The sequence below is a fragment of the Acanthochromis polyacanthus genome, chromosome 16 (genome assembly GCF_021347895.1).
Source record: "Acanthochromis polyacanthus isolate Apoly-LR-REF ecotype Palm Island chromosome 16, KAUST_Apoly_ChrSc, whole genome shotgun sequence".
Taxonomy (NCBI): Eukaryota; Metazoa; Chordata; class Actinopteri; family Pomacentridae; genus Acanthochromis; species Acanthochromis polyacanthus.
This window is the reverse complement of record NC_067128.1, coordinates 678,766-703,506: the sequence shown is the minus strand read 5'-3', so window position 1 is coordinate 703,506 and position 24,741 is coordinate 678,766. Positions and strand designations below refer to the sequence as shown.

Genomic DNA, 24,741 nt, shown 5'->3' with positions numbered 1-24,741 from the left:
GCATGACAGTCCACGGGACAAATAGCAAACTATTTTATTGGACTTTTCTCTATACACACCTGGGACTCAAAACAACAGCATGATGGTAGAAATGTGCTCTGAAAATTACACCGTATTCACAAATTCCATTTTCTGTGTTGAGTTTGACAGAAACACACACATGCATGTGCACATTTACACGCTCTGCAGCCACTCGTATGCAGAAAAGATCACATCTCTGAATCAACACCAGGAAACACTGAAACACTATCAAGATGCCAAATAATGGACATGAGCTGCAAGAGGAGCAAAATGTCTGAACGGACAAAGAAATGAGCATTTATTTTTGTCTTCACCTGAGCAGAAAACGTCTTTTTCCGTGTGATAATGAGCAGACATGCACAGATAGACCTCTGCCGGCCGAGCGACGTCTCAGGACAAACTGGGATCAGTTTCCTTTTCCTCCTGAGATCTGCCATAGAAACACTTTAAATTATTGCTCTCTCATCTTCAGAACTGTGAGTTGGTCAGAGACTGTAGGAAAATGATTTGACTACTTTACTGAACGTTTTTTGAAAATACCACCTTAGCTTGGAATTGGACCAGATTTTAGCGTGGGGCATAAATATTCTGGACCTTCAATTGATTTACACCCTCAGAGCTCATTCAGATTCAAGAATAACTCTTTTTAGACTTGCTTTTGTCAAACTGGAGCAGCTTACATTCAGTATTGCTGCTATTAATTCATAATTCTAAGGAAAAAGAAGAAATACTTCTAATCACTGTTTTAATTTGACACATTACAGAACATTAGGACACTCTGAACCCAAAAAGATTGTTTAAATACTATTCTTTATATTAGCCATTAATAAATCAATTAATTGGACCTGTTTAGCTGAAGTTTTTTAGATTTAAAAACAGATTTTTTTGGAGACGCTGGTTCAGTCTCTTCTCATCCTCATCAGATGTTTCCAAATATGATGTAAATTTTATTTATAAATATCAACATCACAAATCCAGAAATCCAGCAGAGACGCCCTTTGTCTTTAGACTTTTGATTTGGGAAAGGAAGAAGTCCTCAAAAATGGAGGGAAAATGATGAATTATCATCTGTCATACAGAAAATATTAATACTGTGAGAAGTCAGAACACTGGACAGTGTTTTTTAGGATTATGTCTGATTCGTCATTCTGGGTGTGAATGCAAAGAATTACTTAAAATGTTCCTTAAGGATGTGATAAAACTGACCAGGAGCAGCATTTCTGCTCTTCCAACACTAGAGGACAGTATCGTTCCACTGAGAGGAGCCTAGAAGGAGGAAACCAGTCTGTCTGTCCTCCACAAAAACTAAAGATCTGCATTAAAAAACCTCAACGCAACGGGCAAAATCAGAAGGCAGCAGAAGAGTAAGTGGTAATGAAGCAGCCGCAGAGAGGCTTTTTTGAGAAACGACGAGTTTTGTTGAATTTAAAAACTTCGGGGAACCAATTTTACCTCTGTTGTGTTTAATTAATTGAGTTTCTTAAGCAGAAAATTGGATTCTTATAGCAGTAATTAACAGTTTGTGCTTCAGCAAACCCACAGTCCAAATATATTTACACAGTGCCGTCCACTTCTAGTCTAATTCTGCAGCTTCAGTCTGCTCTGACGTGGTCCAGGTGAAGACAAATAGCTTTTATGATGTGTTTAATCCCTTTAAAGTTCCACATATACAACCTACAGAAGCTTGTTTTTAGTCCATCCACCATCAAAGTGCATTCATCACCATTTAAAGGTCAGAAGAACCTCCAGTAAACCAGTTTTCCAATCTCATTTGGCCCCTTTTATTATACCGACACACAAAAATATATTCAATTGCACTTCTCTAACGGTTTTATTTCACAGGATGGATGTAAAGATGCTGAATCAGAGGACACCAAACATTCAGAGAGCGGCAGGCGGATCTGTTCATGATGGACACGTCCCACTTCAAACTGGAGCGAGCTGCTGGGATAAACAAACAAATGGCGTTGAGGTAACTGGGGCAGGATGGGTGAGTGAGGGGGCAGCAGGGGCAGGTTACAGTTTGTTTTGCCTCCAGACCCGAGTGACGGGGCTGTTGTTGAACCTGCCGCTGCGGCTGCTCCTCATGCCCAGGTACTGCCTCAGCAGCTGGTTCACTCGTTTCTGACTGTTCCATTTGCGGGCGGATTTCCGGACGCCTATGAAGCCGCCGTAGCGCTTCTGTAGGGGCCTGACGGGGGAGCCGATCAGCTTCCTGTACCCGTGGCGCCCCCTCTGGAAGCCTCCGAAGCGTTTGGATAAGGAGAGGCCCTCGGAGCCGTCGTCCTCTTCCAGCTCCTCCCTGGGCTGCCTCCCCTCGTCCTCCCCCTCCTGGGAGGACTCGTACTGGACGCTGCGCTGATCCAGGGTCTGGTCCTCGTCCTGGAAACGCTCCGCAGACTGCAGCAGCTCAGAGTCCAGGTCCAGAGAGGTCAGCTGCAGCTCCTCTCCCGTCCTCTTGAACACAGCGCCGCCTTCAGGAAGAGCAGGATGCTGCGACAGCTTCACCGCCCGTTTACAGACCTCCCAGGTGAGCGAGGACGAGACGTGACCTTCACACTCCAGCAGACACACCTGTAGAAGGACAAACACAGGAAGCTTTAGACCAGAGGAGTCCAGCTCATCTTAGTCCAGGTTCCACATTCAGTCCAGTCTGATCTCCAGTAAAACCAGTAAAACCACAGCATGATAACCTGTAAATATCCACGACTCCTCATGGTTCTTTTGTTTTAGTGTAAAAAGTTCCTTCCCTCAGTTCACATTTAATGAATTATTGTTTTTGCAAAACATTAAGAAGAGCGTGAACTTTTTAACCCTTCTGTTGTCCCCATTTACGGGCACCAAAAAATATTGTTTCTTTGTCTTAAAAATTCCAAAAATTCTGCAGAAAAATTTCCCAAATTTCCGAACCTTCAGGAAGAAAATTCTAGTAATTCCTTAAAAGTTTCCCTTAAAAGTTTTATTTTTAAAAATCCCCCAAATGTGGCAAGAAAATTCTTGTAAATATTTTCAAAAAATGAGTAAAAATCTTCCAAGAAAATGCTGAAAATATCTGAAGTGATTCCATATTTATCAGTAAAACTTCTAATATTTTCTTTAAGAACATTCAGAAAAAATCGACCAAAATCCAGCGAATTTCACTGGATTTCAGAGAATTTACTGATCAAAAAAACAAAAGCCCTGAACATTTCAATCTGCCTGATTTGAATAAAAACATCATTGCAGTATTACTCTTCCTACTAGAACAGCTCACCTCATATAAACTGCAGCCTTTGGGATTTAAAAAATCAATGAGTTGTTGAGCCCTGTGAAGCTGATATAGCTAATGTGTTAGCACAACGTTAGTACATCCAGCAGAGGCTGAAAAACATTCTAAAGGAGCTTTGTTTCTGTCCACATAAATAAATCCCAGTTATTTTTACTTCTGTTTTTGGCCTTCAGCCTCACAGATGCTCCGCTAGCTCTACTGGCTAGCTGCTAACTTTGCCTATGTGCTTTTTGGAGCTTAATAAATGGATTCATGAAGCCTTTTTTTCACTAAAACACCTCCCTCCTGTGGCTGTAAATGAGATTTATGAGTGGTGAGACTGCACACAACACCAAAACAACGAGCTAAAAAGCTCCACAGTGCTGAGGAAACAGCAGTCAGGCCATATTTATTAGCAGATAAATGACACCTTTTATATTACACGTCCTCATTTAAGTTATTTCTCGTATAAAAACATGAACCAGTGCAGCTTTAATGAAACAAACCACCTCTACCTGTGTGTGTTTTTCTACCAATGATCTGCAAACCACTAAAAATAGATGAGGTTACACAGAAAAGATGCAATAAAACATAAAACTTTTATCTAGAAATCCTCCACATGCCATAAATGTACATCATACCGTCATCCCTCTTCCTACTCTGCTGTAACCATCGAACCCGGATCCCCTCTGGGTCATGAGACTTAATGGACCACGTTCCTGCTGTGTTCAGCATTTAGGGAACGTTAACGCCAGTATGAGACGTCCATCATTTGGTAAATGTGACATCGACTGTAGCAGAGTGACTGACAGGAGAAATTAAAACCAGCCTGAAGGACGGCCGCTGAATGATTTCCTTTTATGACAACTATTTATTTCTGATTGGCTCTTCAACTTGTGATCATGTTTTGCTCTTAAAATGCTCCTAAAATGATGACATCATGGTTTGAAATTGAACTTTTGTTAGCGCTGAATCACTGACTGGTGCCGTTTTAATGACTTTCCGTCTTATTATCATCACATCTGACAGCCTGGCTTCACGCCTCCACACTTCTGACATTCACAACTTCTGCAGTATTCAGCCAAGGACACGTGAAGAGCATCTGAAGTACATTTTTAACACTAATAGAGCCATTATTTTAAGCAGTGAGAGTGACATTTGTCACTATTTTTTCTGTATTAGTGAATGTTCTTCGAATATTTCATCTTCTAAATCAAAATAAGACTCAGTTTCTCTTCTATAACCTTAAATGTGGAAAATCGCAGCGCATTATTATTTCTTTGGACACAGTAAATGCATCTGAGAATAGGCTACAGCCGCCGCACTGCTGAGATTTATGCGTCCACATCCCTCCTTTCTCTTAAACTCTCGTGCCCTCCGAGTTAAATTTCAGTTTGAGCTAAGAAGCAAATCCAATTTACTCGTCAAATCTGGCTCAAATGAGATAAATTGCATTGTTATCAGAAAACCTGCTCACATCAAAGGAAGGAGAGAAGAGGGAGTTCCGCTGCGAATCTATCAACGGAAATTAATTATCCATCGTAAATGAAATGAGCACACCGGGGGATTCTCCGTCAGATCAATGAGCCAATCTGAAGCAGTTTATGAGGAGATGTGTGAGCGAGCGTGCACGGCGTCCGGCTTTTATAGACCCAGAGGATGAGAGGATGAAACGGTCGTGAGGATTCTCAGAGATGAGTTTGCATCACAGGATTTATTTTAGAGGCCAGGGTTGGCCCTTGAACACAACGTAAGGTTTAGACGTTCATGTTTGGTTTTAGTGTAGAAAACAGAGTCTGAACGATATATCAGTGGACCGATATCATGAGCCGATATCGGCCAGTCACAGATGTAGATCATTTTTCCCACAGAAATTAAAGCTGAAAATGCTGTATAACATAAATTAAGACAAATTAACACGTAAGTAGCTCTGCCTCCAGTATTTACAGCATGTTCAGCTCTGACTGCAGCACATATGACTTACATCAGAGTTCTGTTCAAACGGTGTGATTTAAGTTGATTTTCACCACAAGTTTGAACTCCGGTGAAAATGTAAACAAAGCTGTTTGATAGCGCCGTGTGACGATGTATTCATCCACTCTGTTCGTCAACTAGTTCCACGTAACCAGCTCTGATGTAACAATGAAACGCTGTAGGTCGAGGACGTCGTAAACCGAACCCCCGTAATTAGAAAAATGCTAAATTTTGCATTTGATAATGGGTGGACCCGTTGTGTTTCTACCTGTTGCTATGTTGGAAGGTTGAGTGAAAAGCTGTGATGGTAATTTAAATATGGATTTAGTTGTTTGTCCAGGAGGACACTGGCAGTGAGGAAACAGTTGTATTAGAATGACATACAAAAGAAACTCTGGCTCCCTCACCAATCATTGTGTGCAGCAACTGTCAGGACATGAAAACGATCAGACAGACCTCCATTCTGACACCAGAGTGTAGAAGGAGGGAACTCCAGCACTATTCAGCCTCCTGACAGGCTGCTCTGATGGAGCGTGAAGCCCGAGGGAGCAACGTTTGAGTCTCTCTTTGGAATTTCTTGTTACATCGTCAATCAAAAGGCCACAAAGAGATGCAAAGCAAACACAAAGAGAAGCAAACGACTACAGAGAGCCACAAAATGGGCACGCAAACAGATAAAACAGCTGCAAAGATCTAAGATGATTCCAAAGAGATTCACACCAACTACGAGGAGATAGAATGAGCAAAGTGAGGACAAAGAGATGAAAAAACACATTCAGAATATCTGTAGTGATTGGGATGTATTATTCTCATGTAGTAATGCGTTTTCACATGTCTGTGCCGGATCTGGTCTCATAATCATCCACTCTTTGCCACAACATAATACGGTAGTAAAGTGGAAAAAGAATCTCTAAGGGGTTATAATTCTTCTTAACATCCACACTTAAAGACTAACAGAAGTGACAATTAGGTGCCAATATTTAAAAAATTACTTTTCTTAGTTATATATTGAGAACCATTTTTGAAACTCCAAACACTACATGGATCAGTCTTTTCGAAGCAGAAACTGTTCTCTAACTGTTCTGATTAGAGATGGTTTGACCCTGCAGGAATCCTCACCACTGATAATCTGCACAGATGTAAATAAAAACTGGCCTTTAACTCAGAGGATACCGTTAATTAATGACTGCACTCATAGAACGGTGTGACTGTAAGTCTGTCCCTGAATGATGTCTGCAGGAATAAATCAATGGGTCCTGACATTCTGACACACAGCGGCGGCCTCACACACACTCCTTCAGGAAACAATGGAATTATTCAGTGGATTCCATCTGCGGCTCAAAGGAAGGCGGCTAACACAATGAGGAGCTGATAAAATGTGTCAGTCACTGATATAAGCCGGGCCTCACCACACCGAGCAGCAGTCAATTACAGAGTTCCATTACAACTTCCAAAAAGGTCCCAGCTGTCCTTCTCTGCATCATTATCAGCTAAATTAGCCGTCCCGCTGCTGTTCACCGACGCCCACCGACTATTTTTACCCGCTGACGTGGATCGAACTGTTTGGAAATGAGATTGTGAGGCGTGCTGAAGTTTTTAAAGTCCAGAGATCCTCCCGGTGCAGAGGCTGCTGCTTCACGTCGGTCACGAAGCGTTGCACAAGAACAGCAGACAGAAGAGCAAAAATCCTCCTCTGATACGACAGAAATAACACCAGCACTACGGATTACCAACGTTCTGCTCTGTACCTACTCTACCTAATGCTGCTTGTGCTTGACTCCCTTCAGCCATTATGTTTTCTAATATTCTCTTTATATTATATATTTTATAACCACTATTCAACAGAAGAAGGATCAAACTGGAATCATTACTGATTCCTCAAGTCAAGTTACGACAGAAAACCGAACCAACAACCTGTTACTGTGTGTAGTTACAGCCCCAAAATATCCACTTCAGGATTAGAAATCGTCACTGAGCTGTGATGCTTTTTAGCTCTGCTGGCTGTATGGTAATCTACTGCTGATCTGCTGGTCAGTCTTTATACTAATGGATCTCTAGGGCCAACACAACACAGACATTTAGTTTAAGATTCAAGATTCAAGATTAAAAACACTTTATTTATCCCCTTAGGGGCAATTCATTTGCAGCATACCAGCTTTCCAAACAATCGTTCAACATAAGTAAAAAGAATGAGATAATAAAAATAAATGCAACACATAACACAGTGGGATAATTAAATGATAGAAAACCCTTTAATTTCAGTGGAAGTTAGAACAAAGATAGAAAATTAGAGTTTTAACTTTTTCTATAAGTCTGGAACAGAAAACCATTTGCATGCTGAGTTTATATTTTGTGTTACATTTTAATGCTGCCACTAGGGGGCACCAACGTTAGAAATGTTCGCAAACCTTTGCATGACTTTCCTGTTCCTTCTCTTCCTTGTACTTTTCTACTTCTACTTTATTTGTTCTGTAGCTCAACAGCTCTTTGAGGCACACAGGGAAAGTTAATTGGTATGCACATTAGCTCCTGGACCACCGTGATGACTCAAACACATAATTAAAGTAATTATACCCCAGTAAACAGAGTGCAGGCAGAATTTTCAAACCGTACAAATTACCTTTTATCAAGACTGACAAGAACTAACAAAGCTCTACCAGAGAGCCGCTGTATCCACACAGACACTCACAGCATTTACAGAGCATGATGTGGACGTCCTGATCAAGGGTGACTCATGTAGACAACCACACGTAGACCGACAAGCACACATAGACCGACAACCACAGGCACACGTAGACTGACAACCACACGTAGACCGACAACCACACGTAGACCGACAACCACACGTAGACCGACAACCACAGGCACACGTAGACTGACAACCACACGTAGACCGACAACCACACGTAGACCGACAACCACACGTAGACCGACAACCACAGGCACACGTAGACCGACAAGCACACGTAGACCGACAACCACAGGCACACGTAGACCGACAACCACACGTAGACCGACAACCACAGGCACACGTAGACCGACAACCACACGTAGACCGACAAGCACACGTAGACCGACAACCACACGTAGACTGACAACCACACGTAGACCCGACAACCACACGTAGACTGACAACCACACGTAGACCGACAACCACACACTCATATAGACCAACAACCACACGTAGACCGACAACCACACGTAGACCGACAACCACACGTAGACCCGACAACCACACGTAGACTGACAACCACACGTAGACCGACAACCACACGTAGACCGACAACCACACGCTCATATAGACCAACAACCACACGTAGACCGACAACCACACGTAGACCGACAACCACACGTAGACCCGACAACCACACGTAGACCCGACAACCACACGTAGACCGACAACCACACGTAGACCGGCAACCACACGTAGACCGACAACCACACGTAGACCCAACAACCACACGTAGACCCGACAACCACACGTAGACCGACAACCACATGCTCATATAGACCAACAACCACACGTAGACTGACAACTACACGTAGACCGACAACCACACGTAGACCCGACAACCACACGTAGACGACAACCACACGTAGACCGACAACCACACGCAGACCCGACAACCACACGTAGACCGACAACCACACGCAGACCGACAACCACACGTAGACCCGACAACCACACGTAGACGACAACCACACGTAGACCGACAACCACACGCAGACCCGACAACCACACGTAGACCGACAACCACACGCAGACCGACAACCACACGTAGACCCGACAACCACACGTAGACGACAACCACACGTAGACCGACAACCACACGTAGACCAACAACCACACGTAGACTGACAACTACACGTAGACCGACAACCACACGTAGACCCGACAACCACACGTAGACGACAACCACACGTAGACCGACAACCACACGCAGACCCGACAACCACACGTAGACCGACAACCACACGCAGACCCGACAACCACACGTAGACCGACAACCACACGCAGACCGACAACCACACGTAGACCCGACAACCACACGTAGACCGACAACCACACGTAGACCGACAACCACATGCTCATATAGACCAACAACAACACGTAGACTGACAACTACACGTAGACCGACAACCACACGTAGATCCGACAACCACACGTAGACCGACAACCACACGTAGACCGACAACCACACGTAGACCGACAACCACACGTAGACCCGACAACCACACGTAGACCGACAACCACACGTAGACCCGACAACCACACGTAGACCGACAACCACACGCAGACCGACAACCACACGTAGACCCGACAACCACACGTAGACCGACAACCACACGTAGACCGACAACCACATGCTCATATAGACCAACAACAACACGTAGACTGACAACTACACGTAGACCGACAACCACACGTAGACCCGACAACCACATGTAGACCGACAACCACACGTAGACCGACAACCACACGTAGACCGACAACCACACGTAGACCCGACAACCACACGTAGACCGACAACCACACGTAGACCGACGACCACACGCTCACGCAGACCAACACTAACACGGACTCACCATGGTGTTGAAGGCTTGCTGCATCTGCTGCTGCTGCAGGAGAACACCGCAGGCCACACATTCCCCCTGACAGTCGCTGTGTCCAGAGGTGACGAGACAAGCCAGCAGCACCACCAGGAACCACAGAGGGATCTTCATCGCTCAGCACACCAGGACGCTCAGGGATGAACAGCAGTTTAGAATGAGGACTCAGCAGCTGGAGAATGTGGAGGTGAAACCTGTGGGACGTGGCTCCAGCCTACAGAGAAAGAAAACACACAGCAGAGGGAACATTGCATCAATCCCAATTTATACGCACAATTAGCTGGATTTGGGTGGCCGTTTAGAGCGTTGGCGGAGCGTTCAGCCACCACCAGGAGATGGACAGTGTAGGTGGGATGGAGAGAGAGCACAACCCGAGGCAATAAACAAGAAAATGGGTATTTTCCAGTGTGCAGGAATCATCCTCTGCAGGCTGGAGGGCTGGATTGAAACGATACCACAGAGGTTGGAGATTTGTAAGAGCTGATATGTGGCTGTGGAGATTAGCTTTAAACCACAGCGAGGGTCATATCCTGTGGCAGCAAGAATCCACACATGACAATTTTACCCAGCCTGATAGGAGATGGAAGGAGGGAGGAGGACAAAAATACAGGGCATTAGTGTCAATGCTGGAATAAAACACAGCAATTCCAATTAGATAATAAACTTGAAGAACCGCTGCAGGACGACTGGAGGGATGAAAAAACTCCAGAGGATCCTCAAGCTTTGAGCAGATATTCTGTGAATCAGGTGCTCAGCGTTTGCTACTTGACCTACACTCCCTGACCTCCAGCTGTCCTGTCATTCAGCGCTATATCACACAATAATGAAGAGATAACACAGGAAGAACTGACTCAGAATACACGAGATTGGTTCTTCTCAGAGCTGAAGGCCAGAACAGAAACATCTGATATCTGCAGGATTATGAGCTGACATACTGCTCTAAAACTCTTGATGCTGTCTGGACTGAATTAAAAGAGTTTGGGAAACAGTTTCTGATTTATCCTTAGCCTGTTCAGTTACTTAAAACAGAAATCTGTGGCCACTTTGGAGCAACACAAAGACACAAAGAAACATTCAATCATTAATGGAGCTGTGTTTTAGTCTACCTGACAGACATTCACGTTCCTTCACTCTCCTTATCTCAACCTAATAAAAAGAACACAATTCAAACTATTTCTGAATAAACTCATTTTATTATTGTTTAGCTCATTAGAAGGTGGTTGGTGTTCAATTCAGATGGTTATTTAGTTGAACATTTTAGTGATATCCAGTCATTTTATTAATAAATGATTGTTTCCAAGATACATAATTATGGAATTTGTGAAGACATGATCATAATGAACATTTAATAAAACTTTTAATAAAAATGTATGTAGATATATCCCATAGACTTCAGAAGTCCCTCAGTTATAGACTGACCCTGCTATGTTTTCATTAAATTCCATTCAGATCACCAGAATATCTTGTATTTTAAGGGGGTTCTATGATATTGACTGTTCCTGTAAATGCCATAAAAAAAGCTGAAGAATGAGTAGGCTAAGGATAAATGAAAGTTGGATAATACCTTAAAATAAGCAGTAAATAAATGGAGTCCAGGCTAACAGAAGGCTGTTTGGATGCTGTAGTGTCTGGTTGACAGGTTACATCAGGCCTACATCAGGCCAACATCAGGTCTACATCAGGCCTACATCAAGCCTACATCAGGGCAACATCAGGCCTACATCAGGTCTATATCACGCTTACATCAGGCCTACATCAGGTCTACATCAGGCCTACATCAGGTCTACATCAGGTCTACATCAAGCCTACATCAGGCCTACATCAAGCCTACATCAGGTCTACATCAAGCCTACATCAGGCCTACATCAGGTCTACATCAAGCCTACATCAGGGCTACATCAAGTCTACATCAGGCCTACATCAAGCCTACATCAAGCCTACATCAAGCCTACATCAGGGCTACATCAAGCCTACATCAGGCCTACATCAAGCCTACATCAGGTCTACATCAAGCCTACATCAGGTCTACATCAAGCCTACATCAGGGCTACATCAAGTCTACATCAGGCCTACATCAAGCCTACATCAGGTCTACATCAAGCCTACATCAGGTCTACATTAGGTCTACATCAAGCCTACATCAGGCCTACATCAGGGCTACATCAAGTCTACATCAAGCCTACACCAGGCCTACATCATTCCAGATCCACTCCAAGAAGATGAGCAGCTGCGACACAGACTCTGACAGACCAGTAGTCCCACTCTGAGGACGTCGTATTGACTGCAGTGAAGGAAAATCTTTGACAGGGAACAGCCCGGGGGCGTCGTGAGGCTAAAATAAATAAATAAATGGATAAAGAAGCAGCACACTCGGACCATTTCTAACACATGGAGCAGGTCATGTGTGACCGTGGCCCGTTTACAGCCGTATAAATGGCTCTATGGGAAATCATTAGGAACCTGTTTGTTTGTTTGGTCGCTGAAATGATCGTTTGCCATCCTGCTGACTCAGCCCATCTGACACTGTGATGTTCTCCCTTAAGTGGTCCTTTATAAAGTCAAGTCAAGTCAGTTTTATTTGTTAATTACTTCACATGCATTAAACATACAAAGGAATCGAAATTGCGTTCCCCGCTGTCCCATACGGACAAGTGTAAAGACAGGACAAACAATAAATTGCACAGTCACAACAGAACACACAAATTAGACAAAGGAGTTAAATGAAAAAATGCTAATGAAGGCACTGTAGTTCTTATAAGAGACAAGATAAGATAAAGATTAGTAGTGTACTAAGAGGTGCTGATGTAGGTTTGTTGCGCAAGTAAGGTGCTGAGTCCCAGCTGACCAGTTTGCTATGGTGCAGTGGTAGTGCAAAGTCAGTAATAATTTAGCAGCAACAATATGGACAATAATAGCAGCAGAGGTGATATACAGTTTTATATAAATAAGTTGAACAAATGATTAAACCGTCCTGGTGACAGCAGCAGCGCTGGATGAGCCTCAGTAAGACAAAGACGCTGCTTTCACACATTAATAATATTCCACCAGAGTGTATTAACATGAGCTGCCATTTGAAGCCGCGGTCAGCCGTTTCTGACACCATTATTAATGAACAACGGTCATGTTTTAGTCATTAGACCGCTGCCGTCCTTTTGTTTGCTGCTGTACATTCAGAGGTTCATTTAAAAAATATTTAGGCTTCTAGCTGAACAATACAGGAGCAGCAGCAGACGCCTCCTACATCTCCATAAAGCTCTGGAACTTCAGTGTTTTCATGATGTTTTATGCGAGATAAACCTTTAAAAGAGTCGGAGTGTGAACCTTTTTATGAAGCTGTGTTTCATTTCATTTAAAGCTGATTCAAAAAGCTGTGAAAATGCAGTTTCTCTGGAAGCTTTTCACTTGTGGACACATTATCTGCCAAAATAGAAAAAAATATTTCACAAGAGAGATTTCTGTTCTCATCAATCCAAACTTTGATTGTTGGACAGAAACACTGAGCTTTGAGGGCTATAAGCAGATTTTACCAGTGAATTAAACGTGTTAATCTGCTGTTTTGTTGCATGAAGCTGCTGCAGAATGATTCTGATCTTTTCTAAAGACTCCAAAGGGAACGAGCTTCCAAGACGCCGCCTGCTGCCACTCTGAAAGGAAGCCATTATTGTTATTGGGAAACAATTGACATGGACATTAAGATCTAACGGCTTCAGCCTGGAGATGTTTATGGTGGGTGTAATTGGGAGCAGCTTGTGATGATTTGTATCGGCCAACACATCTGTTTGCACACCTGTTATTGGCACACTTTACTTCTAACTGCTCAGTAATCCATGTCATTAACAGAGCGGCCGGCGCTGATTTGTTACTCAGAACATGTTTCACATGGAGTTCACAGCTTTGGACAGAGTTTCTGTTAATAGTAAGTGTAGGATTACCCCCACTAGAGACGCAGCTATGATCAGTCAGGTGTCGACTATCAAGGTAATTGCCATCTGATTTGAGTGTTTTGTCAAGAAAAAATAAAGCTTCTCTGATTCCAGCATGCACGTGGAGTAGTGGTTAGTGCTTTCGCCTTGCAGTAAGAAGATCCCCGGTTCAAATCCCGGCCTGGGATCTTTCTGCATGGAGTTTGCATGTTCTCCCTGTGCATGCGTGGGTTTTCTCCGGGTACTCCGGCTTCCTCCCACAGTCCAAAAACATGCTGAGGTTAATTGGTTACTCTAAATTGTCCGTAGGTGTGAATGTGAGTGTGATTGTGTGTCTGTATATGTAGCCCTGTGACAGACTGGTGACCTGTCCAGGGTGTCCCCTGCCTTCACCCGAGTCAGCTGGAATAGACTCCAGCCCCCCCCATGACCCTAGTGAGGATAAAGCGGTGGATAGAGGATGGATGGATGGATGGACACTTGTCTGTATTCTACCAGACAAACACCTCCTCATACAATGGTTTTTATTTTCTACATGCAGATTAATATTAAAAACATCAAAACTGTAAAAGAACATCTGGAATTATGACATAAACATAAAAGTGTTAATCTTCAGTATTAATGTAAAAAATAATACAAATAAAAAGCACTGAATGTGAAGGTGTGTTCAGACTGTTGACTGGTGATGTACATATAATATAAAGAGTATTTAAATGTGTAAGAATTACAGTGTAGAAATAGAAATAAGTGTGTATGTAGAAGGAATATTTGTTTTATTGAGTCACTGGAGCCCAGGTCAGGAGCCGCCATCGACTAAAGTGTGCCTGATGTCTGATTGAATTAATCATCAACAGTCCTGATTCCTGGAGAATAGCCACTCTCTGATTGGTTATTTCTGAGCTGACATCGCGGTACAATAAAGAGAACAGGACAGGGATCATATCTGAGCCGGTGCAGCCGAGTAGAAACGCACACAACAGAACCAAACAATGGATTATCTGTGAGGGGAAACGGCCTTCTTTTCTTCCACACAGAATAAATGAACATGTTAGAGACCAAATGTTACTTACTATGCTCGTGTTTTATGGCAGAACGTCGCCATCCAACTGTCCGTTCAGATGATGGAGGAACCACAGCATGTGTAATGTAGATTTAATACATAATTATCTCCCATAATTAAGTGAACTGTGCTCATTGAAGAGCAGTGAGGAAACCGCTTTAGCTGATGATGAATGTCTGAGTCAAGTGCTGATCAGAGTTTGGGTTTTGGAAACTACAAATGAAGAGCACTTGGTCATCACAGTGAGAGGTTTTCATCTTTGGGTTGGGGACTGACATTAATGCTTGTTCTGATTTTTATCAGCACTATCAGAGTCCATCTGTTGGTGAACTGACGGGAACTTCTATGATGGATTATTCTCTCACTTTTTTCCAGCACAGAGGCTTCACATTTGTGTGTTTGAGTGAAATGCTGTTCGTTCAACTGTTGGTTGGATGCCATGACATTTACAGATGTTCCTGTTGCTCAGTTTACCCAAACACCTGAAAAAGTGATTCCAGTTGTGCTGTATGTTTGTTAGAATGTAGAAAACAGCACTGAGCTCAGCTTCACAGGGTGTACTGCAGTACGACGACAGTAAAGCTTCTAACTTAGCTAATCGCTAACCTGTAACGGTTGATCTTACTGAAATGATTCCGTTGTCATTCTTTCCTGATGCACTAGAACTTACTGGGTTGAAGCAGGACTTCACACCATGAGGCTCCTGGTTCAAAGCCAGTAAAACCCAACTGGTGGCAAAGCTCAGTGAACTTACTAAGACTGGTTTGGTTTATTAAATTTACCCTGTTGGACTAATAATTCTACTGAATGATGCAGGTAATCATTAATCTGTGAAGGCTGATTTTATCTCATTTTGTTATCACTCTGTCCCTGATGCATCAGATGGAGCAGTCGTAACGCTCCTGGCAACCAAAGGCCACAGGAGCCACAACCTTTCCATTTGGACATGTGTGACACTGAGCCGTGAACCTTCACACTCCTCCCTGCTCTGTTCCTGCAATGATCAGTTCTGGTCTGGTCCATTTTAGCCACCCTCACCTGTAAATCTGCAGACTATTCCGGTTAACGTGATCATTTCATATCATCTGCATAATCTATGTGGCAGGGCAGGCCGCTGGCTGATACATGACGTACTGTACAAGGATAAAGTGGTGTACAAGGATAACTGCCCCAGGCTGTTACCCCAGGGGCAGCAGGATCCATCCAGAAGAGCTGCACTGGAAAATAAACCTCCATCATATGAAAGTATACTCAACCTTGCCCCGCCTAATGAACGGCAGCATGAAAGTGAAAAGAAAGTGGACAATAACAAAAGTCCTGACGTCCCTCTGCCTCCAGATGGAATGAATGCTTTTACCGGCTTCTTTCCAAAACAAATCTCTCGTCTTGTCTTCCATTAGAGTTAACTAAGACCCTGAGAATGCTCCATGTGCTCAGGAGAAATGTTTTTCTGCTATGAATCAGCAAAGAAGCAATCAGAACACGGATAAAAGAACCACTTCTTTCATGCATTTGGTTTTGTTCTCTGCGTACGTTTCTTCTGGAATAATGTTCCACCTGTTTGCCGTCGATAGAGGATGAAAGGAAGTTATCAGAGGCAGAGGACGGAGAATTTGATCTTTTTTTTGTTCAAGGAAAGTGACCTACATGTTTCACAAAAGAAGCTTTAAACTTTTTCTCATCCCTGACTTTCATTATTTTATTCTTTCCTTATAAAATTTATAGGTAAGCACACTAGGATTTTTCATACAAAACATAAATTATAAGTGAAGGTGCTGCTGTTTCAAATATTTTTATTCTTCCTTTATTAAATTGTACGTGTTTGGTCACATGCAAAGAAAAGAAATTCACTCTGTGTCAGAGCTTCATTTGAACTCTTTTATAACCTTAAAAGAGTTAACATCTTTTATTTATTCTATTTTAAAAAGAGGCTAAGTGGTCTTATTTTTTACTGCATCTTTTTTATTATTATTCTTACATAGATTGCTTTGACATATTAGAACCAATGAATTCTAGTTTTTCCCCTCTAAGCAGAAGGTACAAACAAGGAAAACTTGCTTTTTAATAAAAGGTAATTTAAGATTACTCTCATTAATACTTTTTCTGATCGCACATTTGTTTCCTTATTTAATTCTTTCCTTATCCAGTTTATTGTACGAGGGAAATGTTGTTTTTCTGTGTCTAGAAATAACCAGAAAAGTTCTGCCTTTTAATAAAAATGTCATTTTAGATTCCTCTTAGCTCTGGTACTTTGAGTGCAGTCCTTTAAATGAGGCCTTTTTGTGTTTCCAGCCAACAGGTGAATGGATGAAGCAGCTGTACGTAGCGCACAACGCTAAGGGGGGAGGTGAATTAATAAAGCTAACGATGGGATGAATTAGCATCAGCAGCATTAATGAAGGCTGGAAGGGGCCGAGGTGTCACCGGGTGAGGGGGGAGAAGAAAAGCTGGTCTCTGACTCACTCTGTCTCATCCATTAGATGTTTGAAAAGCACAAAGCAGTCTGCTAATGCATAGATAACCTAGAGGTCTCGTTGGGTTCCTTCTTGGTCCCTCTTTTGCGTCTCCCTTCCTATTCCTGTCGCTCGCTTTGACACTACCTTTCTTCTGCCCCCCCCCCCAGTGTTCTCCACTTCCACATCCTTTTATCTGTAGTGACACACTACCAGTCTGTCCCATTGGTTTGTGGATCTGAACTTCCCTTCATTAAGGCCAAAGTAGAACCCAGAAGCCACCGCAGACGGACGGCGTGTCGCTGTGGTCACTCTGGAAGAGGAAGATGATTAAAATCCTGTTCTACCTATTACACCTCATGGACCATTAATGGCACTCCATTAATATCCTGAGATTCATGAGTGTTTTATCACCTCACGCTCTGTAATCGCTTGTGGAAAATGCGTTGATCTGAGATAATGGGCCACTAAAGAGCAGTTTGGTGAGTGAACGGAGAGCAGAGAAAGACAAAGACAGACCTGGTTACACTGCTGCAAAACTCACAGTTCCTCCAGTTAAACTCTTCAACAGATCAAGAGAGAAAATCTATTCTTAAAGGGTTGCTTTGCTCAAATAACAAAAAGAGCACATTTACACTTCATCTCTGGGGTTTTTCCATCCAAACTACATCGTTCTGGTGTTCAGAAAGCTGAGTTTTTGCCCTTAGTCAAATACAACTGAAACTAATTCAACAGAAACATCTTTGTTCTGAAGCTGCGTCTCACTCACTCGTGATTATCCTCAATCTGTTTCTTTGACAGAAAGTAGTTCAGGTTTTGTGGATGATCCATTTTTACAGAGGCATTCTTCTGGAACAAAATGCTGGCTGGATTTTATTTTTTAAGTGTCTTTGCTGTGACAACACCAGAACGTTTTCCATTCACCTCCTTTGTATCGGGGTGGAGTCTTTACAGATAAATATCTCAGAACCTCCACACTATCTGCATGCTGAGACGCCGCTAGAGATACTGAGGAAAATGTGTTTTTCTTTTGTAATTTGGGCAAAGTGAATGCAGCACAAAACCGTCTCCTAGAAAGTAATAAATCAAATACTTTTTAGCTAAAGCCAATAAACGCAGACTGACATAAAACGTCACCTGAAGAAACAGAAACAAATGCATTGGCCAAGCTGCAAAATGTTCATTTTTATGTGTTCTATTTGTCTGCTTGAAGCCACTTTTAATGGTTTAAATGGCTCTTATAACATTTGGTTAAACCATGGAATGATGTTGGTCTTTGGTTAAAACGGGTCATTTCCGTAGTGATTTCAAAGACACAAATGTAAAATCTAGAGTCAGAATCTTTTGCTTTGTACGCCCATCATCAGTCCTGACCACCTCCACATAATTCAGGTTTTTGTTCTTCTTGCTTGAAAAAATGATGCCTTTGAATGTAAAGGAGGTCCTCAGTCATTTTGTCAGAACTGATTACGGGCCGGTCCTCGGTTTAATGTACGGCGTTTCGTCATTACGTCAGAACAGGTTCAGTGGAACTAGTTGTTGAGCGGAGTGGATGAATACTGTTTGTACAGTCGTCACGCGGCGCTATTAGATGGTTTTGTTTACATTTACCACCACATTGGATTATTCTATATTCACTAACTTCATCATGGCTCCCAGCATCAGTCAGACTCACGGGTTTACATTTTCTTTGGTATTTTCCTACTGAGTTGTGTTTCAGTGTGAGCTAATGACTGTTTGTGTTACTGTAGTTGTACTAATACATAAACTGATTGATATCGTGATGCACGTACCAGTCTTGATTATATTTTCACCGGAGTTACGACTTGCGATGAAAACTGACTTACATCTCACTGCGGGAACAGGGCGTAACTCGAGAACTTCCTGTAATTGGAAAAATGAATTACAAGCATAAAGGAGTCATTTCAAGGAGAAGGGGTTGTTAAAAAAATGGATAAATAAAACCAAAAATATATCTATGGCCATTTAGAGCAAGAATTAAGTCTTCTTTTGGCTGCAGTCATACAATGATTCCAGCTATTCCTGATCCCTTTAATCTCTGGCTTCAACCCCAGACTGTACATCAGAGGTGGCCTCCACCACTGGTTTGTGGAATACAGTTTGGAAGCCTACAGTTAGGGATTTTTTGAAACCAAACAGAACACGTTGGGGTTGGATCTGACTGAGAACTCAGAGATACTACACCCAGCGATGAGCTAGCAGACTGTCCTATAATATCCCTAATTTATGGTCTGTCTTCCTCTAAATCAGACCATCATTTACTAAATGAACACCATGCTGCATTCAGAAAGTCTTCAAACTACTATCAGAGTCTCTAAACTCACCGGAAAGACATTTACTGAGGCAACAGATCAAGTGAGAAGTCTGGTCGTTTTCTCATAGACTTCTATACAAGCAAGGTTCTTTTTGCAGCCAGAGGAGTCGCCCCCTGCTGGTCACTGGACAGAATGCTGGTTATAGTCGCCTACACTGACCTCAGTTTTCAGTCCCAGAGAGCCTTTTATAAGCAATCTATGGTATCAGATGTACAGTGAAGTTGTAATATTGAGTTTCCAGTTCGACTCACGGCTGCACATCTCTGCTGGGGTTAAATAATTACATCCTCTGCTTTATTATAAACACTCTTCCTTGGTTTCGCTGGAAAGATATGATGTTAAAAGGAAAGGTATCAGAGAGAATTCATGTGAAAAAAGACGGAGAGAGAGAATCTGACTTCACTTCCATGTAGATGTGTGATATGAGGCTGAACGTTGTTGGTGTGGGTCTGCTGAGGACTGCTTCAGCTTTATCTGCTTCCCTCTGTAAAGGATGAATCTCTGAGTTCAATGGAGATAAGAACGGAAGCATATTTCCTTTGCTTTTAGGGAATTCAGCCAACTTTTATCGCATTATATCAATACCTAAAGGTCTTTTAAATCAGTGAGACCACACTATTATCATCTTCTGGTGGAGTCCACCCAGTTAGGACCCTTCCTGCTCTCACCTGATGCATGCTGGGATTGGCTTTAGCTGCCTGCATCCCTTACCGGAAGATAATTATTGATCTTAAATCCTCTCTGATTCTTTAATCACTACTCTAAATGAAACAGTGCATGGCCTAAGGTTCAGTTTCTGCGCCTTAATAGGGATTAAAAACACACTGTTTTGCTAATTTTCTATTCATTTAGTCAATAAATCACAGAATGACTTTCTGGAGCTTGAAGACATTCAGCTGCAGCCCAAAGCCAAAGACACACAATTTACAGTGATATGAAGAAGAAAAATGTCCAGAAACTGGCAAATATTTACTCAATAAATTACTCTGATGATTAAATATTCATAAAAATTTCTGCTCCATTGAATTATTTTCTCATTCCACTGCACTGGTCCAACTCCAAACTCATAATCCCCCCAAAAACCGCCCCCATGAATCATACAACACCCCTGATATCCACACCAAATACACCACAGCTGCTGTCAAAACGCTGATAACAAGTTACTCTTCCAAAAACCTTCAGTTTGTGGTGGATTTACACACGACCACGGATCGTCTGCAGCGTAAATCCAGCCTGTGCAGCCTCAGATAACCAGCCAGAGGCTCGGCGGGGGAGTTCAGACGACCGGGCTAGGAGAAGGTGCTGCCCTTCCTCACAGGACCCATCCTGAAATGACTAATCTGAGAGAATGCGCTTAATCCGATTTAGCGTTTCTGTCACAGCTGCAGCAGATTTCATGATTGCCTCCCATTACCTGGCCTCCGTTCAGGCCTCGTTATCGTCACACAGAGCTGACAGGTTATGAGGAATACAAAGGGAAAGAGGTCAAGAGTAGAAAGGGCGTCTGAGTGGTGATGACGCTCTGCTGCACGCTGAGAAGGTGATGACATGTTATTACACACAATCCCTTCATCTTTCCCATTCCTTTTGTCTTATACCTCCTACTCCTGCTGCTGGAGAACAGCACGACTTTATCTGGGCGTGCTTCTATTCTTCAGGAAATCTGATCTCATGCAGACTGCAGAGCACACAAATTGAGCATGAAAAGCTCCACTGCAGCTCATTCTTCTCATAACACCCTCACACACACGTTTATCACTAAAATTAAGTGGAGTTTTGACACTTTTTATGTTCATATTTGGCTTCTTTCAGTATCAGATCAACTGAGCATGTCATTACGACTGTTTCCCATCAGCTGCACTCGCTGCAGGGTTTCTGTTAATTGGGAACATATTAGCACCTGAGGGCACACATCTTCCTCTGCAATCATTCCCAGCATCTGATACGTCCTGCATCATCCAGAGATCATCTCATTCAGCCCCCCTGAAGCTGCTTTAACAGCCACAAAATAATACGATCCCAGGGTGCAGTGCAGACACGTCGGCCGTCCGTCTGGCTGATAAACCGGCAGACCGATGCAGGATTAAATGCCTTTGGACACTCTGTTCCGGTGTCATTCCTCAAAGTTGTGGAGGACTTTAAGGATATTTCATTAGCTCTGATGCTTCTATGTGACCAGATAAAGGAGGGACACGTACAAAACCCGCATCAGGAACGCCGTCTGCAAAGTTAATCGTCATAAAGGTGAATTATCCCAACAGAAAACAAAAGGTTTTCACTGGGCAGGGACATTACGGCCCTGATGATGCTGAAGCTCTGCAGCGTGTTAGGCAGCTGACATGGTGTTATCATTGATCTGGTTGCTGTTAAGCTGCGATGACACCTGCACCAATCCATTGGACATGGAGACGGGGGAAAGCAATCTAGCGCAGCCAGACGAGCTCTGACTTTTATCGAGGTGACGACAGCGATGCCGGAAAAAAGTAGCTGAGGACAGGGGAAGTGTAGGCGACACATGAAGGGATGTCTGGTACTCCACAGGATCAAAAAGAAACAGATTTGTATATGTAACCCACTGCAATAAGTCCTGATGAATATTTACAGAAAACCCTGTAATCAGCTCAATCAGCAGCACAAATCCTAAAAGCTTTTTTCTGCTCATTACACACTCAATGCTTGTGATGCTCTGGCAAAGAAACTTGTTTTCTTCTTTTGGAGACAGAATAAATAAATGGCAAATGAAAGTGTGACATGCTTTGGCAGCAACATGAGGTAGATTAGACCTGTCTGAGGTTTAGAGGAAACAGAAGCAGATTTACAAATCAGATTACTTCTCATGGACTCTTAATTCTTACAAGCAAATGTTTTAAGGGAAATATGGATTCTGGGAGTCATTTTCACCAGCAAAAGATGGTATTTTATACCAAATTAAATCAAAAAATGACAGAAACAGTCACCTGGTCTAATCCTCTCACCTGAACACATCAGTCCCACTAACCTCTCCTGCATTCCTCTAAAACCTCTAAAAGCCCCGTCTACACGTCGTCCTGTAAACATCCACTGTTCATAAAACATCTCCCTGGTGTGCAGTCATTTATCTGGGAATGGCACATTAAGCACCCATTTTCTCCCCGAGTATCGTCTTTACTGATAATGGGAAAAGATTATGCACATTCATTACCATTATAATTAAAATCATCATTATCATGCGCTTAGCATAATAACGGCTTTCAGCTGATGCACTTCTCGGGCTTTTTCCTTCCTACTACAGGTTGACTCTGGAGCCCAGCCAGAAAGAGTAAAACAGCTTTTGTCAAAGTGTCTTTGAAGCTTTTGTGAGATGCATTCAAGCTGACGGACGAAACTCGGTGATCAACCATAAATAAGCTGCTTTCAGAGGGCACACTGCTCAGCTCATTGACATGCATTGACTTCTGCAGGCGCTATTCTGTCCAATTTGTTTTTAAAGAATAGAAAAAAACTAACCAGACCAGAGAAATGACTCTGAAATGAAAGTTTATGCATGCATTCATCATCAGTGTGAATGAATTCTAATAGTACTGTATTCCATGTGTGTTTCAGCTGTTAGTTAAAGTCAGGTACGTCTCAGTGACTAACTGCTTCCTCAGCAGGATCTGGAGCTTTCTGTCTTGTTAATTAAGTAGTAATCAGGTGCTGTGGTGCCTTCAGAGCCACAGGGACACAAACAGAGCGGTGGAAAAAAGAGATCACTCCAGGTGAAGAAGGTTATTAGAACTACCTCTGGGGTCAAAATCCAAAACCACACACAGCCTCAAACAGACAGAATAACGGATAAAAAGATGGAATAAAAACCTGAGAATCCTGACAGTTAAACAACAATATTCCCTCTGGATCTATGAGGCAGTAGAGACAACAAGTCGCTCCTTCCTCATCTCTAAATGACGACCTTTTTTGTGTTATTAATCCATCCAAACAGCACAGGTAAACCCACATGATAAACTTCCTTACCTGTGAGGTGACGTACAGAAATCAGAGTCCTTCCTTCAGAGGGGTTTGGAGTCTCGGCTCTTATCCTAAGGCTCAGGGTTGCAACAACTGAACACATGCAGTCCTCTGAGGCTTCTTATAACGGCACACCCCTTCCCTCCTGGCTCAGCCCTCCAGATCTCCCCCTCCTCCTCTGTACATCACCGTTCACATCAGCATAGAGCAGAGAGAGGGCTGGATTCCCCACAAACCTCCGGCCCGCTGACGTAGGAGGCTTTGCCTACGCCACCGATTTCGTCTTCGTTGAGCCAACTAATGGGGCTCTAAAAATACGCGTCATCCAGCGTGAGATTGATTCAGAGAGCCCCGTGTCTGAGGTGTCCGAACCGCAACCTCGACCCGCCACCAACGTCAGGAAGACAACACCACTCAGATGTTTGCTAAAGTAATGCAACCTGGGTACGAGTGAGACAAAGCAGCGCCACGGAGACGATCAGGGGTCGATGAGGTTGTTTGGTTCCAGAAAAGGGTAAAAAAATCAAACCTTTGTTGTTGTTGGTGAGGAACACCTGATTAGAGGACTTTATTAACCCTCGTGTCATCCTGGGGGGTCACATTGACCCGTTTTAAAGTTTGGAAATGTGGGAAAAAATATATGTTCACAGTGAAACTTCTCATTTCTTCACATTTTCAACATTTTTGGGAAATCTTTGAAAAATTTTTGTTGGAAAAAAGAAACGTTTAAAATGTTCTTAAATAAAACAGACGTTTTACTGATATATATGTAATCACTTTAGATATTTTTAGGATTTTTTTGAAAACTTTTACTAATTTTTTTGAAAATATTTACAAGGGAATTTTTTTTAAGGAATTATTGGAATTTTTCTCCTGAAGGTTTTGCAAATTTTCAGAAATTTGGGGACTTTTTTGCTGAATTTTTGGATTTTTTTCAGACAAAGAAACCATATATCCACAGGGAAACTTCTCATTTCTTCACATTTTCAACATTTTTGGGAAATCTTTGAAAAATTTTTGGTAGAATAAAAGAAATATTAAAAAAATGTTTCTTTAAGAACAACAACATAAAAATCAACCAAAATCCAGCAAATTTTGAAAGAAAATATTAGAAGTTTTACTGATAAATATG

The 24,741-nt window shown here is 42.6% G+C and overlaps 1 protein-coding gene across 1 annotated transcript; it reads right to left on the bottom strand.

Moving 5' to 3' along the window:
* Nucleotides 1-18: 18 nt before the first annotated feature.
* Nucleotides 19-23,808, bottom strand: pnocb (prepronociceptin b). The gene is made up of 3 exons (XM_022207883.2): nucleotides 23,616-23,808; nucleotides 9,830-10,067; nucleotides 19-2,595 (listed from the first exon to the last, which is right to left on the bottom strand). The coding sequence occupies exons 2-3, from the start codon at nucleotides 9,965-9,967 to the stop codon at nucleotides 2,038-2,040; spliced, it is 696 nt and encodes a 231-aa protein (XP_022063575.1). The 5' UTR covers nucleotides 9,968-10,067; nucleotides 23,616-23,808; the 3' UTR covers nucleotides 19-2,037.
* Between the last annotated feature and the right edge of the window lie 933 nt (nucleotides 23,809-24,741).

Excerpts from the sequence above, each read along its gene's own strand:
- pnocb (XM_022207883.2), bottom strand. The coding sequence starts at position 9,967 with ATGAAGATCCCTCTGTGGTTCCTGGTGGTGCTGCTGGCTTGTCTCGTC. Across the intron at positions 2,596-9,829 it reads AGCAAGCCTTCAACACCATG|GTGTGTCTGCTGGAGTGTGA; the intron begins GTGAGTCCGTGT and ends GTCCTTCTACAG.